The sequence below is a fragment of the Xenopus tropicalis genome, chromosome 10, assembly GCF_000004195.4.
Source record: "Xenopus tropicalis strain Nigerian chromosome 10, UCB_Xtro_10.0, whole genome shotgun sequence".
Classification (NCBI taxonomy): domain Eukaryota; kingdom Metazoa; phylum Chordata; class Amphibia; order Anura; family Pipidae; genus Xenopus; species Xenopus tropicalis.
In genome coordinates this window covers 50,730,498-50,749,776 of record NC_030686.2, presented here as the reverse complement: position 1 = coordinate 50,749,776, position 19,279 = coordinate 50,730,498, and the positions used below count along the sequence as shown (strand labels likewise).

The following is a 19,279-nucleotide window of genomic DNA, read 5'->3' as shown; positions in this document are numbered from 1 at the left end:
CAGTAGGGCAAGATGGGGGCAGTAGGGCAAGATGGGGACAGTAGGACAAGATGGAGACAGTGGGGCAAGATGGAGACAGTGGGGCAAGATGGAGACAGTAGGGCAAGATGGAGACAGTAGGGCAAGATGGAGACAGTAGGGCAAGATGGAGACAGTGGGGCAAGATGGGGACAGTGGGGCAAGATGGAGACAGTGGGGCAAGATGGAGACAGTAGGGGCAAGATGGGGACAGTAGGGCAAGAATGGGGACAGTAGGGCAAGATGGGGACAGTAGGGCAAGATGGAGACAGTGGGGCAAGATGGAGACAGTAGGGCAAGATGGAAGACAGTAGGGCAAGATGGGGACAGTAGGGCAAGATGGGGACAGTAGGGCAAGATGGAGACGGTAGGGCAAGATGGAGACGGTAGGGCAAGATGGGGACAGTAGGGCAAGATGGGGACAGTAGGGCAAGATGGAGACGGTAGGGCAAGATGGAGACGGTAGGGCAAGATGGGGACGGTAGAGCAAGAAGGAGACGGTAGGGCAAGATGGAGACAGTGGGACAAGATGGAGACAGTGGGGCAAGATGGAGACAGTGGGGCAAGATGGAGACAGTAGGGCAAGATGGGGACAGTAGGGCAAGATGGGGACAGTAGGGCAAGATGTGGACAGTAGGACAAGATGGAGACAGTAGGGCAAGATGGAGACTGTAGGGCAAGATGGAGACTGTAGGGCAAGATGGAGACAGTAGGGCAAGATGGAGACAGTAGGGCAAGATGGAGACAGTAGGGCAAGATGGAGACAGTAGGGCAAGATGGAGACTGTAGGGTAAGATGGAGACAGTAGGGCAAAATGGAGACAGTAGGGCAAGATGGAGACTGTAGGGCAAGATGGAGACAGTAGGGCAAGAGGGAGACAGCAGGGCAAGATGGAGACAGTAGGGCAAGATGGAGACAGTAGGGCAAGATGGAGACTGTAGGGCAAGATGGAGACTGTAGGGCAAGGTGGAGACTGTATGTGGCCCCTCTGGCCGACTGGTATCTATCAGGCAGGAGTAAGAATCCCATTGGGCTGGTACATCAGACAGATTACTGTTGGCCCAATTCGGTTCTGGTGCTGACAGCCTGTTGGTACCCAGTTTGGGTTCTGCTCAGGGGTTGGGCCCAGGCTGTATCGGGGCCCCGGAACCTGTGCTACATATAAGCTTGGGCCCAGGAGCTGGGGGTTTGTTTCCAGCATTATGCAAATTCTGCATCTTCCATGTCAGAGCCCCGCCCCCTGCCAGGCCACTCCCATTGGGCCGCCCCCTACCAGGCCACTCCCATTTGGCCGCCCCTGCCAGGCCACTCCCATTGGGCCGCCCCTGCCAGGCCACTCCCATTGGGCCGCCCCTGCCAGGCCACTCCCATTGGGCCGCCCCTGCCAGGCCACTCCCATTGGGCCGCCCAGCCTGAACCCTAACATCATATTTACCCCGAGGCAGAACCCAAAGGCAGTTTCCAAAAATGAATAATGAAGACCAACCAACAGGGAGTTTTATTGGCTGTGGGAGCCGAGATCCTGTCTGTTAGAGGTTGGGGGCTAAAAATGAAGGAGCCCCCCTGTCATGTTAGGCCCAGCAGTAAGGGGTTAAATTTTCAATTTAGAAGTCTGCTTGGAATCCACATTGGAAGGAAACCCCTCACAGTAGGGGGGTAATTCACTAATACCCCCTAAATGACTGGCGAGGGGGGAGGAGCCAGAATTAACCAACAAGGGAAACCCAATTACCCTCCCGGTGCTACAGGGGGCGTCTGTCTCAGGGCAGATTCTGAGCTAATATTCCTCTGGGCCCATAGAATAAATCCCTAAAGATACAAATCATGGCGCCCAGTCATTAGCCTGTAGCTAGGGCCCCCCCAGACTCCAACCCCCCCCTCGTGGGATCCCCCAATGTTCTGATAAACCCAGAATAATATGGGTCGGGCCTGGGGGGGTTGGTGCCTATGAGCAGAGAATCCCATTTCCCATAATGCTCAGGGCTCTATAATTGTGGGGATTAAGGGTAGCTGGGAAATACCCAGGTCAGCAGAACAGGCAGTTAGCAAACGGTGCCCCGCCCTCACCTTTCTCATTGGATGGGGGCGTGAACTTTGTAACCTGGGGGGGGGGTCATGTGACAAGTTCCTGGGCACTCCCTCCTCATGAATACAGGAATGGGGGTGGGGCCCAGCAGTAGGATAAGGCCAGTAACTCATATTTGGGGCTCCATGTTCTTTTGGATTGGGAGTTCACTGTACCTAACTCCGGCCTCAGGGGGGCGCAAGATCCCGGTAACGTTTCTCTGTGTTTTTATCCCCTTTTGTTTTATTTACTGTTTGTATGTACCTGTCTCCTTTGTAATCTCCTTTTAATGCAGTGTTACCCTGTAATATTAACTATAAAATGTAATAAGTTCTGCCCTTCGGCTCTATATCCCCACGTGCCTCGTATGGGGCACTAACGGCTTGGCTGTGTGGGGGCTAATTGGCTAGGGGGCTGTCAGTAGGGCAGTGTGTGTGTAAATTAACCCTGTGGCTGCTGGTGTGTGTGTGGAAGTAGTAGAACTATCCCTCACTGCAGTAGGAACGTGTGTGTAGGATATATTGGGGTAACTAGGTTTCTATCGCCTGTTAATGATAGATGGGGGCAGGGAATAGTTGTATTTGGGGCGGGGGGGTGTTTGGGGGTGTCTGACGTTAGTCTGACCTGTGTGTAAGGTGACTGAGTGTAACCCCTTGTTCCCCGTCCCGGTGCCAGGCGCGTCTGAGAGTGGCGTTTCCCTGACACCCCCCTATCGGCCTGTTCTACTGGGGACACCCATTAATGCATTGTACTCAAATGTAGATTGGGGGCAGATGCTGAACCCTGGGGGGGGGTGTTTAGGGCCCCCCCCACACTTTGGATTGGAAGTCTGGAAGGTCTGTGCTAATTAAAGGGATGATGGGGGGGGGGGGGGGGGCGCAAAGTCCCACAAATACCCCTTTAAGCCCGGCACACATAATAGCCCCAGCTCCCTGGCTCATTGGCTGCAGCATCAGTTACCAGCCGTTAGCCAATCAGAGTGGGGCTTTCATGTGAGCGCTGCTGCCTGCACTTGTGTGTAAGTCGCCCTGGAGCAGCCGGACCTGTGTCATGGGGCAGAATCAGAGAGCAGCTTTCATTCAGAGGGGTGAGTAGCCCCCCCCATACACTATCAGCCCCCCCATTACACCTGGCCACCTATAGAACCCTACATAATTACCCACAATGCCACACCTGCTGTAGGGTTAGTAAACTGCACCAGTGAGTAACCTTGGGGGGGGGGGGGGGGGGAACAGACACTGTGACTTGTGGGAACCCAGGGGGGGCTAATTCCCCTTTAGAATGAGCAAACGGACCTGGCTCAGTGATTGGCTGAATTCTCCCTGCGTGTAAGTCTCTGGGCTCTGTGATTGCACGTCTGTAGCTGCATTATGCGACTATAACTCTCAACATGCACCAATCCGTACCAGGAGTAGGGAGCCCCCGTCATTGCCCCAATGTGCCTCTAGGGTGGGCACCTCACCCCTTTAATGCCCACATTTGTATTTAGATGCGCGCTGCATATAAACCAGTTCAGTCTGCAGCAACCTGATATGGGTGTCGGCTATCACTGTGGGCGTGGCCAGGGCATTAAAGGGAAAGTCAGGCCTCACAGCGGTGGGACATACTGGTGCCGAGGATTTTGGGGCTCAGTTTCCCTATAACCCCTTCCCGGGGTACATAAGGCACAAATACCCCTGCCATTGAGCTGAGAGTCAGTTCCTGGGTATTAGGACTCGGCATCCAATCACCACTGTCGGCCAATAAGCCCCTTCTCTTCGGATTCTCTGCCCCCCCCCCCCCCCCAGATATGCATTTCCCCTCAGATAAAGACAAGGAAACTGCCCTGTCGGTCGCCGCTCCCGGCAGGATCCGCTCATCAATAGAATTTTCTTTCTTTATAGAACAGAACTCGGCGCTTTGAAACGATGGAGGGAAATCAGTAACATATGGGCTGGGGGGCCGGGGGGTGAGGGGCCGGGGGTCTGAGCGTTCTCTGTACTTCCTGCTCTTGGGCTGCTCTCTTTCCCATGGTCAGACAGGAACCCCCCCCCCCCTGGGTAAGTGAATCCAATCTCCCCCCCAGTACTTACCCAGGTACAGAGCTCTGATTCTCTGTACTTCCTGCTCCTGGGCTGCTCTCTTTCCCATGGTCAGGCAGGAACCTCCCCCTGGGTAAGTGAATCCAATCTCCCCCCAGTACTTACCCAGGTACAGAGCTCTGATTCTCTGTACTTCCTGCTCCTGGGCTGCTCTCTTTCCCATGGTCAGACAGGAACCTCCCCCTGGGTAAGTGAATCCAATCTCCCCCCAGTACTTACCCAGGTACAGAGCTCTGATTCTCTGTACTTCCTGCTCCTGGGCTGCCTCTCTTTCCCATGGTCAGGCAGGAACCCTCCCCTGGGTAAGTGAATCCAATCTCCCCCCAGTACTTACCCAGGTACAGAGCTCTGATTCTCTGTACTTCCTGCTCCTGGGCTGCTCTCTTTCCCATGGTCAGACAGGAACCTCCCCCTGGGTAAGTGAATCCAATCTCCCCCCAGTAACTTACCCAGGTACAGAGCTCTGATTCTCTGTACTTCCTGCTCCTGGGCTGCTCTCTTTCCCATGGTCAGACAGGAACCCCCCCCCTGGGTAAGTGAATCCAATCTCCCCCCAGTACTTACCCAGGTACAGAGCTCTGATTCTCTGTACCTCCTGCTCCTGGGCTGCTCTCTTTCCCATGGTCAGGCAGGAACCTCCCCCTGGGTAAGTGAATCCAATCTCCCCCCAGTACTTACCCAGGTACAGAGCTCTGATTCTCTGTACTTCCTGCTCCTGGGCTGCTCTCTTTCCCATGGTCAGACAGGATCCCCCCCCCCCGGGTACCCGCGGTGCCAACTGAAATTATTGAAGTGAGTTTGACACGTCTCGCGGTTGGGGTTTCGCACTCGATGACAAAGGATTGGAGCCCCCCCCCCCCGGGCTCTATTAGCATTTGTTATAAGTGCCCCAGTCTCCAGCCAACCCTCCCACTAGGGGCCACACTGTCCCACTCAGATCTCCCCCCCCCCCCCCATTTCTGCTCATTTACTGGGGCCCCTAAATTAAGCTTAAATGCACAAAATAATTCTTCCCCCCCCCCCCCCTAAATGTGAATGGCACATTCCTCCCCAAACATCTTATTTATTGGCTATAGGGGGGGGGGTGGGGGGCAGCCAAGAGTTGGTTTGTAAAATATATGCAGATTGTCTGTTACTCCCACTCACAGGAGTGAGTCTTCTACATACACACGGATGGGAGCTGCCATAGTGTTTCCCTTAGACAGTACAGTATGGGGGTACAGCTTATTGTGTGCCCAGAACATTCCTTCTCTGTATATTTGTATTTATACATATGGGTAGGGGGTGCCATAGTGTTTCCCTTAGACAGTACAGTATGGGGTACAGCTTATTGTGTGCCCAGAACATTCCTTCTCCTGTATATTTGTATTTATACATATGGGTAGGGGGTGCCATAGTGTTTCCCTTAGACAGTACAGTATGGGGGTACAGCTTATTGTGTGCCCAGAACATTCCTTCTCTGTATATTTGTATTTATACATATGGGTAGGGGTGCCATAGTGTTTCCCTTAGACAGTACAGTATGGGGGTACAGCTTATTGTGTGCCCAGAAACATTCCTTCTCTGTATATTTGTATTTATACATATGGGTAGGGGGGTGCCATAGTGTTTCCCTTAGACAGTACAGTATGGGGGTACAGCTATTGTGTGCCCAGAACATTCCCTCTCTGTATATTTGTATTTATACATATGGGTAGGGGTGCCATAGTGTTTCCCTTAGACAGTACAGTATGGGGATACAGCTTATTGTGTGCCCAGAACATTCCCTCTCTGTATATTTGTATTTATACATATGGGTAGGGGGTGCCATAGTGTTTCCCTTAGACAGTACAGTATGGGGGTACAGCTTATTGTGTGCCCAGAACATTCCTTCTCTGTATATTTGTATTTATACATATGGGTAGGGGGTGCCATAGTGTTTCCCTTAGACAGTACAGTATGGGGGTACAGCTTATTGTGTGCCCAGAACATTCCTTCTCTGTATATTTGTATTTATACATATGGGTAGGGGGTGCCATAGTGTTTCCCTTAGACAGTACAGTATGGGATACAGCTTATTGTGTGCCCAGAACATTCCTTCTCTGTATATTTGTATTTATACATATGGGTAGGGGGTGCCATAGTGTTTCCCTTAGACAGTACAGTATGGGGGTACAGCTTATTGTGTGCCCAGAACATTCCTTCTCTGTATATTTGTATTTATACATATGGGTAGGGGGTGCCATAGTGTTTCCCTTAGACAGTACAGTATGGGGGTACAGCTTATTTGTGTGCCCAGAACATTCCTTCTCTGTATATTTGTATTTATACATATGGGTAGGGGGTGCCATAGTGTTTCCCTTAGACAGTACAGTATGGGGGGTACAGCTTATTGTGTGCCCAGAACATTCCCTCTCTGTATATTTGTATTTATACATATGGGTAGGGGGTGCCATAGTGTTTCCCTTAGACAGTACAGTATGGGGGTACAGCTTATTGTGTGCCCAGAACATTCCTTCTCTGTATATTTGTATTTATACATATGGGTAGGGGGTGCCATAGTGTTTCCCTTAGACAGTACAGTATGGGGGTACAGCTTATTGTGTGCCCAGAACATTCCTTCTCTGTATATTTGTATTTATACATATGGGTAGGAGGTGCCATAGTGTTTCCCTTAGACAGTACAGTATGGGGGGGCTCTAATTGGTTTGCATATGGGGCCCCTGCAGAAGCAGTGCATTATGGGGGTGGGTGGAAAGAAGAATTTGTTGCTGTAATTGCTCAGAATGAATCACATTTTCTTCCCCTGTATGTAGGAGAGGCCCCGGGCCCTGGGTAAAACATATCAAATTGTCTGTTATTGGGGATAAAGGAACAATGGGGGCGTCTGATACACGGGGGGGGTGGGGGGATAATTACAAAGCGCTCGTCTCTGCGACATCAAAGCCGCGGCATTCGGGAAGCAGCAGCCGCTCTTCAAAGGTTCCGCCCGACTGGGGGTCCCGGCATCAAAGATGATATTTTCCTGGGGGCCGATTCCCCCCCCTGCGCTGCAGTTTCGCTCAGGGACAACGAGAACTTGCAAGAATTTCAGTCTGCGGGGTCTTTCCTGTAACCCTTCCTGTGCCGGGGGCCCCCTTAGCCCATAACAAGGTTACAGATATATAGAAACATTGGGGTAACAGTCACCCCGCTATAGTTCCAGGGGTACCCAGGGCACAAATAAGAACTCACCCCAAATCCCCCCCTAACTGGCCTTCAGGCTGGGCCCCCTTAGCCCATAACAAGGTTACAGATATATAGAAACATTGGGGTAACAGTCACCCCACTATAGTTCCAGGGGGTACCCAGGGCACAAATAAGCACTCACCCCAAATCCCCCCCTAACTGGCCTTCAGGCTGGGCCCCCTTAGCCCATAACAAGGTTACAGATATATAGAAACATTGGGGTAACAGTCACCCCACTATAGTTCCAGGGGTACCCAGGGCACAAATAAGCACTCACCCCAAATCCCCCCCTAACTGGCCTTCAGGCTGGGCCCCCTTAGCCCATAACAAGGTTACAGATATATAGAAACATTGGGGTAACAGTCACCCCGCTATAGTTCCAGGGGTACCCAGGGCACAAATAAGCACTCACCCCAAATCCCCCCCTAACTGCCCTTCAGGCTGGGCCCCCTTAGCCCATAACAAGGTTACAGATATATAGAACATTGGGGTAACAGTCACCCCGCTATAGTTCCAGGGGTACCCAGGGCACAAATAAGCACTCACCCCAAATCCCCCCCTAACTGGCCTTCAGGCTGGGCCCCCTTAGCCCATAACAAGGTTACAGATATATAGAAACATTGGGGTAACAGTCACCCCGCTATAGTTCCAGGGGTACCCAGGGCACAAATAAGCACTCACCCCAAATCCCCCCCTAACTGGCCTTCAGGCTGGGCCCCCTTAGCCCATAACAAGGTTACAGATATATAGAAACATTGGGGTAACAGTCACCCCGCTATAGTTCCAGGGGTACCCAGGGCACAAATAAGCACCCCAAATCCCCCCCTAACTGGCCTTCAGGCTGGGCCCCCTTAGCCCATAACAAGGTTACAGATATATAGAAACATTGGGGTAACAGTTACCCCGCTATAGTTCCAGGGGTACCCAGGGCACAAATAAGCACTCACCCCAAATCCCCCCCTAACTGGCCTTCAGGCTGGGCCCCCTTAGCCCATAACAAGGTTACAGATATATAGAAACATTGGGGTAACAGTCACCCCGCTATAGTTCCAGGGGTACCCAGGGCACAAATAAGCACTCACCCCAAATCCCCCCCTAACTGGCCTTCAGGCTGGGCCCCCTTAGCCCATAACAAGGTTACAGATATATAGAAACATTGGGGTAACAGTCACCCCACTATAGTTCCAGGGGTACCCAGGGCACAAATAAGCACTCACCCAAATCCCCCCTAATTGGCCTTCAGGCTGGGCCCCCTTAGCCCATAACAAGGTTACAGATATATAGAAACATTGGGGTAACAGTCACCCCGCTATAGTTCCAGGGGTACCCAGGGCACAAATAAGCACTCACCCCAAATCCCCCCCTAACTGGCCTTCAGGCTGGGCCCCCTTAGCCCATAACAAGGTTACAGATATATAGAAACATTGGGGTAACAGTCACCCTGCTATAGTTCCAGGGGTACCCAGGGCACAAATAAGCACTCACCCCAAATCCCCCCCTAACTGGCCTTCAGGCTGGGCCCCCTTAGCCCATAACAAGGTTACAGATATATAGAAACATTGGGTAACAGTCACCCCGCTATAGTTCCAGGGGTACCCAGGGCACAAATAAGCACTCACCCCAAATCCCCCCCTAACTGGCCTTCAGGCTGGGCCCCCTTAGCCCATAACAAGGTTACAGATATATAGAAACATTGGGGTAACAGTCACCCCGCTATAGTTCCAGGGGTACCCAGGGTGACAGATGTTGGGGTGCCGTTGCCATGGATACAGCCTGGCATGTGACTGTAGGGGCTGTAGCAGTGCTTAGCAGACAGAGCCCACAGAGTGGGGGGGGGGATCTAATTTAGAGAAGGGAAAGTTATTATTTCGGCGCTCGGAACCTTCGCGGGTTTGTTTGTGTCTCGGAGTCAAAGAGCCCCCGCAGCCGATCCGCCGCTGGGCGCAGGGAGGGGCCGGGACTGAGGCTGATGAGATTGCAGCGTCGTTACAGGCCGGACCCACATGAAAGGGGACGCAGGGGGGGGTCCCGGCTCGTTATTTTATTCCCCCCCCCCAATCTGCAGCCTGAGACGTGATCTGCGGGAGCAGCCGTTCCGAGCCCCCCCCCCCTTGCACCTTCTCCCTGTACCCCCACTTCTAACACTGTACCCCAGTAGGGCAAGAGGGAGACAGTAGGGCAAGATGGGGACAGTAGGGCAAGATGGAGACAGTAGGACAAGATGGAGACAGTAGGGCAAGATGGGGACAGTAGGGCAAGATGGGGACAGTAGGGCAAGATGGAGACAGTAGGACAAGATGGAGACAGTAGGGCAAGATGGAGACAGTAGGACAAGATGGAGACAGTAGGGCAAGATGGGGACAGTAGGGCAAGATGGGGACAGTAGGGCAAGATGGAGACAGTAGGACAAGATGGAGACAGTAGGGCAAGATGGAGACAGTAGGGCAAGATGGAGACAGTAGGGCAAGATGGGGACAGTAGGGCAAGATGGAGACAGTAGAGCAAGATGGATACAGTAGGACAAGATGGGGACAGTAGGGCAAGATGGGGACAGTAGGGCAAGATGGAGACAGTAGGGCAAGATGGGGACAGTAGGGCAAGATGGGGACAGTAGGACAAGATGGAGAGAGTAGGACAAGATGGGGACAGTAGGGCAAGATGGAGACAGTAGGGCAAGATGGGGACAGTAGGGCAAGATGGAGACAGTAGAGCAAGATGGATACAGTAGGACAAGATGGGGACAGTAGGGCAAGATGGGGACAGTAGGACAAGATGGAGAGAGTAGGACAAGATGGGGACAGTAGGGCAAGATGGGGACAGTAGGGCAAGATGGAGACAGTAGGACAAGATGGAGACAGTAGGGCAAGATGGGGACAGTAGGGCAAGATGGGGACAGTAGGGCAAGATGGAGACAGTAGGGACAAGATGGAGACAGTAGGGCAAGATGGAGGACAGTAGGACAAGATGGAGACAGGTAGGGCAAGATGGGGACAGTAGGGCAAGATGGGGACAGTAGGGCAAGATGGAGACAGTAGGACAAGATGGAGACAGTAGGGCAAGATGGAGACAGTAGGGCAAGATGGAGACAGTAGGGCAAGATGGGGACAGTAGGGCAAGATGGAGACAGTAGAGCAAGATGGATACAGTAGGACAAGATGGGGACAGTAGGGCAAGATGGGGACAGTAGGACAAGATGGAGACAGTAGGGCAAGATGGGGACAGTAGGACAAGATGGAGACAGTAGGGCAAGATGGGGACAGTAGGGCAAGATGGAGACAGTAGGACAAGATGGAGACAGTAGAGCAAGATGGATACAGTAGGACAAGATGGGGACAGTAGGGCAAGATGGGGACAGTAGGGCAAGATGGGGACAGTAGGGCAAGATGGGGACAGTAGGGCAAGATGGGGACAGTAGGGCAAGATGGGGACAGTAGGGCAAGATGGGGACAGTAGGGCAAGATTAACTCCGGGCAAATTAAATTCCTACCGACAACGTCAACTTCCATCAGTCTCTCTACACTGATTGGCAGCTGTATATGGGCAAACTGCTCAAGGAAAACACAGTAACTGGAGTAGAATATCACTGCCCCCCCCAGCAACCAATCAGGGAATGGGGGGGGGGGTCGTTCATAAAGAATCATTTCCCTACAGAAATAGGGGTTGGTAGCACTAGGTAGGTACCTAATATATAGGGGCAGAGACAGGGGAAAGTGTTGGAAGGGTTACTGCCTGCCCTGCTCTCATTTCCCTACAGAAATAGGGGTTGGTAGCACTAGGTAGGTACCTAATATATAGGGGCAGAGACAGGGGAAAGTGTTGGAAGGGTTACTGCCTGCCCTGCTCTCATTTCCCTACAGAAATAGGGGTTGGTAGCACTAGGTAGGTACCTAATATATAGGGACAGAGACAGGGGAAAGTGTTGGAAGGGTTACTGCCTGCCCTGCTCTCATTTCCCTACAGAAATAGGGGTTGGTAGCACTAGGTAGGTACCTAATATATAGGGGCAGAGACAGGGGAAAGTGTTAGAAGGGTTACTGCCTGCCCTGCTCTCATTTCCCTACAGAAAATGGGAAATGATATCTCTTTAGGGCAATAAGGGGCTCATTCCTTTCAGACTTGGGGTACAAGTGATGTCACATTTCTAATTGGCGCTTTCTGTCTGAGCCGTTTATACTGAGCTCACAAATCCCAGTTTCAGCCCAATCAGATCTGTCAGTGACACGAGGCCCAATTGTCTCCCCCCCCCCCCCCCCCGCGCTCCTGTCTCTGCTTAATAAACCCAATAAAGAGAAAATCCCCAAAAAGCATCAGAGCAAAATCATGAAAATCACTCCGCCCGGCGGCGTCTGGGACCCCCGAAACCTAAGCGCCAGCCCCCCCTCTTTATAATAAGCCCCTGAATATTCCCATTGGGATCTGGCGCTTTAACTACAACAGAGCAAACGGGTCGTGTTTAATTGGAACTAATTGGGGTCTTTCCTGTATTATATAGATATATTAGGTACCTACCTAGTGCTACCAACCCCTATTTCTGTAGGGAAATGAGAGCAGGGCAGGCAGTAACCCTTCCAACACTTTCCCCTGTCTCTGCCCCTATATATTAGGTACCTACCTAGTGCTACCAACCCCTATTTCTGTAGGGAAATGAGAGCAGGGCAGGCAGTAACCCTTCCAACACTTTCCCCTGTCTCTGCCCCTATATATTAGGTACCTACCTAGTGCTACCAACCCCTATTTCTGTAGGGAAATGAGAGCAGGGCAGGCAGTAACCCTTCCAACACTTTCCCCTGTCTCTGCCCCTATATATTAGGTACCTACCTAGTGCTACCAACCCCTATTTCTGTAGGGAAATGAGAGCAGGGCAGGCAGTAACCCTTCCAACACTTTCCCCTGTCTCTGCCCCTATATATTAGGTACCTACCTAGTGCTACCAACCCCTATTTCTGTAGGGAAATGCTTCTTTATGAACGACCCCCCCCCCCATTCCCTGATTGGTTGCTGGGGGGGCAGTGATATTCTACTCCAGTTACTGTGTTTTCCTTGAGCAGTTTGCCCATATACAGCTGCCAATCAGTGTAGAGAGACTGATGGAAGTTGACGTTGTCGGTAGGAATTTATTTGCCCGGAGTTAATAAGGACATTTTGCCCAGTGAGTTGGGCCGGAGGTTGGTACTGAGTTCTGCCCCCCCCCCCCACAGTGGCTGCCATTGCTCAATGCGGAGTCAGGGCGGCTCCACGTCAGGATGGAAAGCGTTAGCGCCGTGCCCAATGCCGCCATGTTTGATCAGGTATTACCCACAATCCCCTTCTCTGGCCCTTTGGCCAATGCCCGGTCCCTTCTTTGGCATTTCTGACATTTCTGTGTATTTTCAGACCCTGATGGGGAAGGAGATCTCCCGGCCCATTCACTTTGCATCTACTATTCTATCTGTACATGTCCAACCGCCCAAGGATCTCTGGGTACCATGTCGTATCCATGGGGGACACCGCCGGCAACAATCCCTCATTTCTATCCTTTCCCAACAGCTGGACAATAGTGAGGAGGAACCGGAGTGGAGCTGAAGATCCGCCAAGCGGGAGACTATGGTACCGGCTCAGATACATTTCTATATGGAGGGAAATCCCTTACGTGCTGATCTGCTAATGACTTTCTATTCTTTCTGTTCTGTAGGTTCTGGTTCCTCCAACCTCTGGAGCAGAATTCGTCAACTCTTAAGCGCCAAAAAAATGAATGACCAATGAAATACTATGAAGAGTAGAGAAGCAATGCATTGTGGGAAGGAGGGAGAGGACGGCTTCTCTACGGAGCAGGGAGGCTGGGAGTCCCACACGGAACCTTCCAGCTCTTCCTACTCAACTGTCTACTTTGTAGGCCCCTTGGCCTCTTCCAGAAGTTCTTCAAAGTAGATGTGTGGGACTCCCAGCCCCCTTACTCCTATAGAGAAACCGTCCTCTCCCTCAATCCCACAATGCTTTGCTTCTCTTTGTATCCACGTAAGAAGAGGGGAAGAGCGCCCCAAGCAGTAGATGAACTGTAACGTCGTTGTTAGGGTCGCATAGAAACAACAGGTTTCAGATGAGACAGAAACCAACTATGACCAAAGCTTTATTGCCCCCTAGTGGCTTCTGTGTAATAAATACTTATTTTAACCGTTACATGTGGGTCTGGAGTGCAGATCTGTACGATACTGATCTGTCTGGGGGTTGTACCTGCCCCACTGAGGCAGTTCGGCGAGTAGAGAATTTCCCATATGTGGAAATGGGGCTAATATGGGGTTAATATGGCCATAGGGGGTTAATATGGCCATAGGGGGCTAATATGGGGTTAATATGGCCATAGGGGGCTAATATGGGGTTAATATGGCCATAGGGGGCTAATATGGGGTTAATATGGCCATAGGGGGCTAATATGGGGTTAATATGGCCATAGGGGCTTAATATGGGATTAATATGGCCATAGGGGCTTAATATGGGGTTAATATGGCCATAGGGGCTTAATATGGGGTTAATATGGCCATAGGGGCTTAATATGGGGTTAATATGGCCATAGGGGCTTAATATGGGGTTAATATGGCCATAGGGGGCTAATATGGGGTTAATATGGCCATAAGGGCTTAATATGGGGTTAATATGGCCATAGGGGGCTAATATGTCCATAGGGGCTTAATATGGCCATAGGGGGCTAATATGGGGTTAAAATGGCCATAGGGAGCTAATATGGGGTTAATATGGCCATAGGGGGCTAATATGGGGTTAAAATGGCCATAGGGGGCTAATATGGGGTTAATATGGCCATAGGGGGCTAATATGGGGTTAAAATGGCCATAGGGGGCTAATATGGGGTTAATATGGCCATAGGGGGCTAATATGGGGCTAATATGGCCATAGGGGGCTCAGCGCCTGGGCCATGTGTATTAACCAGCGAGGGATAGTGTCAGGGATATGATTGGTTGGTTGACTAAAGGGGATATTATTATTGCAGAGAGCGCAGCCCCGGGGGCTCCATTCAGCGCAGCAGCAGGGGGGCCGCCTTCTGCCTCTTTCTTCTCAATCAGCGCTAAATGGCTTTGTGCCCGGGAAGCAGCAGCCAAATTACCTCCATCCTTTGCCCTTTATGCCCCCTGGGGCTGATAATCTTTGTTTTGGTGCCACCTTCCCAGGATTCATCGTGGATCTTTGGGTAAATGATCATAATATGACTGTCAGCTGTGGGGCAAGTCCTCCCTCTCTGCTGTTTGGGGGGAGATTTCAGATTGTGCCTCTAGAGTGTAAGCTCTTTAGGTGAGCTGTAAGGGGAGAGTTCTAGAGTGTAAGCTCTTTAGGTGAGCTGTAAGGGGAGAGTTCTAGAGTGTAAGCTCTTTAGGTGAGCTGTAAGGGGAGTGTTCTAGAGTGTAAGCTCTTTAGGTGAGCTGTAAGGGGAGAGTTCTAGAGTGTAAGCTCTTTAGGTGAGCTGTAAGGGGAGAGTTCTAGAGTGTAAGCTCTTTAGGTGAGCTGTAAGGGGAGAGCTCTCTTTTGATAGACTAAGCTTTTTGGGCTAGGATGAGGATCCTATTATACTCCTGCTGAAATAGAGAGTGCAAGCTCTTCAGCAGAGAGCGTCCCACTAGACTGTAAGACTGTCTGTCTGTCTGAGCCCCGCCCCCTGATGAAGTCACCACAATGGGATTTACAGGGTATTTCTTATATTTTTATTAAAGGAAATTTCCCAACAATAAGGCATCTGACTCTCTATCTTACAGATAAAGGGGAGTTCCATGGAGGATCATGGGAAATAAGTCACTAAACTGGGCAGTGTTGGAATGGGCACCCAGAGGCCGGGGCATGGAGGGGCCACGTTCCCAGCCCTGTAGTGGGGGCCCCGCTTGGCCTGGGGGGGGGGTGGGGGTTGGCCGGTTGGCCGGTTGGCCGGTCCAACCCTGAGGATCATTTTGGCACCAGTTGAACTGAAGGGACTTTTTCAAATGAAAAGGCAATTTTGGATACAAAGTGCCATATTTTTACCCACAATGCAATTCTTTTACCCATAATTCCAGGGTGGGGGTTCGTGCCTTGGTACAAAAATCAGTGCAGTACCCCATGTTATTCTGCCCCCCCCCCCCCCATTGCACTGTGATCTTTTGCTCCAGGGTCCCAGTGTAACTGCCCCACACCCCTCTCTGTGCCCCACACACCCATATGGACTTGCTTTGAGGAAAGGCAATTTGGCTGCCTATTTGGGGTACGGGGGGGGCAGGGAGGGGTAAGAGACCAATTGCAGCTGGAGTGGTCCAACCCTTCCCTGTAGGGGGGGGCGCATTGTTCAGTATATCACAAGTTGGGGGGCCCCATTTGGCAGGAAGGTGATCATGTGATACAAAGTCATTGTGGGTGGGGGGACCCTTGTGCCTCCAAAATCTGAATCAGCATGACGGCCCCCCCCCCCCCATGAGGGGGCAATTGGGGAATAAGGGGCAAAACCAATGTTCAGCCCCCCCTTTCCTGCAACGATGCTTAACTCTCTCACCGCCAGTGGGGTTCTGGGTGGGTTTGTATTGGTCAGTACTTCTGTGCTTACAGCGCCCCCCCATGGTGGCTTCTGGCAGTGATCGCTGGATTCTCTGTGGATCCTAATGCACTTCATTGTTTGTGAGACTCCTGAATGTCAGTTTGTTCCACAGTCTCATTGGGCCCCGGGGCCCTTACCCCGCCTTACTCTCCTCCGTCATGTTCTCCCACGGGCAGATAACCTCCTGGATGGAATCCTTGCACGCCAGTTGGCCGTCCTCCTCCTCCTCCGAGTCGATGGGGTAAATCCGGCACTCCGAAGGGATATCCACCTTGATCTGAAAAAAACTGCCCTCACGGGGTTAATACGGTGCTCCCAGCAATGGAATAATCCTGTGAGCAGAAACCCCCACGCTGGGATGGCAGTGGATGGGATCGACTTGGACTTTGCCAAAGCATTTGATGCAGGGGATGCTGGGAGTTGTAGTTATTGGGGAATCTATATGCATGGGCTGGGTATAAATCCCTATAGCAGAGTAAGTGCTACAGACTGGCCAGGTGGGCCCAATTAGACTCAGCTGGCCAATCAAGAAGCCTGAGAGCCCAGCTGGTCAGTCTGCAGGAGACTGGGAGACATAGAGAGGTGTCTGAGAATCCAACATACAGGAGTCTATGGGGCTGTTCACACACAGAGGTCTGTTCTATTGCTGCAGCTGATGTGTCACTGGTACGGTCTCTGTTACTGAAGTAAGATTTGTATCCCCAAGTGTAAACGCCGGGGGGTTCATTCCTTTACTTTCCCTTTGCACGTTTGCTGGTGAGGGGTGTGGCCTCATGACGTGCAGCAGCAAATCAGCTTTCACACCTGGGAGCCAGACATTCTGGGGGCGGGGCATGGGAGGCTGCTTTAGTAATTAATTGTCGAGAGTTTATATGTTCATTATTATAAACACGTTTCATGATTGTTCCCTTGGAACTTTCTCTGCGCTACTGTATCAAACGCTTTGGGGTAAATCCCATCCACTGCCATCCCAGGGGGGGGGGTTCCTGCTCACCCCCTCATAAAAGCCGATTAAATCAGTCTGATAAGATCCGTTATGCATAAACCCACGTGGCACAAACTCAAAGGATTTAGCAATATACACAGCTACCTGATCCCTTATTCCCTATCACTGGTGTCAGACTAACAGGCCTATAGTTTTCAGGCTGAGAGCGGGATCCCTTTCTGAATAACGGCACCACGTTAGCAATTGGCCAGTCTCTCGGCACTCACTCTTATAGCTCGGCCCTAGCAGCTCCCCTAAGGAGAGATCGGGTTAATTGCCCCCCAGCTCCATAGACCCAGGCCCAGGGGTCACTGGGAGATTCCCTGTAGCTGTAATTCAGCGCAGACAGGGGCCCCATCATGAGCGGAACCCTGGTCGGTACATCCCCACCGGCCCACACAGGGCTATAGCTGGGGGAGCAGTCGGCCCCATTGACTGGTTTGATTCTCAAGGAAGCCCCCTAGGGGTCAGAGGGCAGTACAGCAGCTGGAACTTATTGGGTCTAAAAGAACCTGCTTCTTTTCCCTGATTGGCTGATCAGTAGAGACAAACATAACAGAAAGATAAAGCCAATGTTGGAATTGAACCCCAGACCTGAGTGCTCCCAGCCGGCCGTGCTACCCGTGTAGCCATCATGTTGGGCTAGTGGGCCTCTTTATCTTTTGGACCTTTCAGTGCAGCCCGGCTCCTCCTCTGGGGCAGCAATAAGTATCAGCGACCAACATGTTTGGGTAAGAAACCCAAGTTGGCCCAATGGTTAGTGCTGCTGCCCGGCGGTGCTGGAGGTGTGAGTTCAAATCCAACCTGGGAATGTTCAGCTGGGCTTTTAGTTTTTGCCCCGGGTCTCCATGAGCGACAAAGAAGCAAAACGCCGACCCGGTGCCTGCACTGCCCTCTCTCTACCCTGGGGTCCTGAGTCCAACTCCATCTTGGAGTTTCTATGCTTTCCCTGTATCCACGTGGGCTACTCCCACACTCGCCATTCATACACCACCGAACATACGCCATTCACACACCACCGAACATACGCCATTCACACACCACCGAACATACGCCATTCGTACACCACCGAACATACGCCATTCGTACACACCTGCTTTGGAGTTGGCCGACGCACTTACGGAGACAACATCTAAACTCCGAGCAGACAATAGTCAGGCTGGAATTGAACTCAGGACCCAAGAGCTTTCAAGCCGGCAATGCTACCGTTTGGCCACCGTGTCGAACCAGGACCTTTTGGGTTTCTTCCCTTATGTAGCGCCAACTCAGGCAGCCAAGCTAAAAGCAACTTTGGTGGGAATTGAACTCAGGACCCAAAGGCTCTTGGGTCGGCAATGCTACCGTTTGGCCACCATGTTGAACCAGGTCCTTTTGGGTTTCTTCCCTTATGTAGCGCAAACTCAGGCAGCCAAGCTAAAAGCAACTCTGGTGGGAATTGAACTCAGGACCCAAAGGCTCTTGGGCCGGCAATGCTACCGTTTGGCCACCATGTTGAACCAGAATCTTTTGGGTTTCTTCCCTTATGTAGCGCCAACTCAGGCAGCCAAGCTAAAAGCAACTCTGGTGGGAATTGAACTCAGGACCAACAAGCTCAAGGAATGCGCTCTAACCAGTGGGCCAACTGTCGCTCAGGGAGAAAATAACATGACAAATAATTCTCCCAAATTGTACCAAGGCCGGAGTTGAACCCACAACCCGACAGCTGTAAGGTACCGGCAGCAACCACTAAGGCAGCTTTCCAACCATGGAGGCGGGGCTCAGTTTTGGGCTGCTAGGTTAGCACATAAAGCTCCTTGTAAATAAGAAGGCATAATGTACCCCCTACTGTAAATGATAAGGATATTAGCAGTCACTGAGGGGTTCTGTGCCCCCCATATAAAGGCACAAGGCTGCAGGCTGAGTTATACAGGGAACTCTGAGTATCACTCATGTATTATAAGGGATAATGTACCCCCTACTGTAAATGATAAGGATATTAGCAGTCACTGAGGGGTTCTGTGCCCCCCATATAAAGGCACAAGGCTGCAGGCTGAGTTATACAGGGAACTCTGAGTATCACTCATGTATTATAAGGGATAATGTACCCCCTACTGTAAATGATAAGGATATTAGCAGTCACTGAGGGGTTCTGTGCCCCCCATATAAAGGCACAAGGCTGCAGGCTGAGTTATACAGGGAACTCTGAGTATCACTCATGTATTATAAGGGATAATGTACCCCCTACTGTAAATGATAAGGATATTAGCAGTCACTGAGGGGTTCTGTGCCCCCATATAAAGGCACAAGGCTGCAGGCTGAGTTATACAGGGAACTCTGAGTATCACTCATGTATTATAAGGGATAATGTACCCCCTACTGTAAATGATAAGGATATTAGC

At 51.4% G+C, this 19,279-nt stretch overlaps 1 protein-coding gene and 1 long non-coding RNA gene across 3 annotated transcripts in view; one reads left to right on the top strand and one right to left on the bottom strand.

Annotated features, from left to right (window-relative positions):
* Positions 1 to 2,206: 2,206 nt before the first annotated feature.
* On the top strand, positions 2,207 to 13,089 carry LOC116408077. 2 transcript variants are annotated; one of them, XR_004220723.1, is made up of 3 exons: positions 2,207 to 2,292; positions 12,745 to 12,957; positions 13,043 to 13,089. It is a non-coding gene; the product is annotated as an uncharacterized LOC116408077 (long non-coding RNA). The 2 variants fall into 2 exon arrangements; XR_004220724.1 differs by lacking the exon at positions 2,207 to 2,292 and adding an exon at positions 3,035 to 3,170.
* A 1,947-nt stretch (positions 13,090 to 15,036) lies between these two features.
* LOC101731116 (regulator of G protein signaling 9) overlaps positions 15,037 to 19,279 on the bottom strand; it is a 67,045-nt gene continuing 62,802 nt past the window's right edge. Inside the window, exon 19 of the mRNA XM_031894210.1 lies at positions 15,037 to 16,203. Within this exon, the coding sequence (XP_031750070.1) occupies positions 16,050 to 16,203 (154 nt within the window). The 3' untranslated portion in view covers positions 15,037 to 16,049. The remainder of the gene's footprint in view (positions 16,204 to 19,279) is intronic.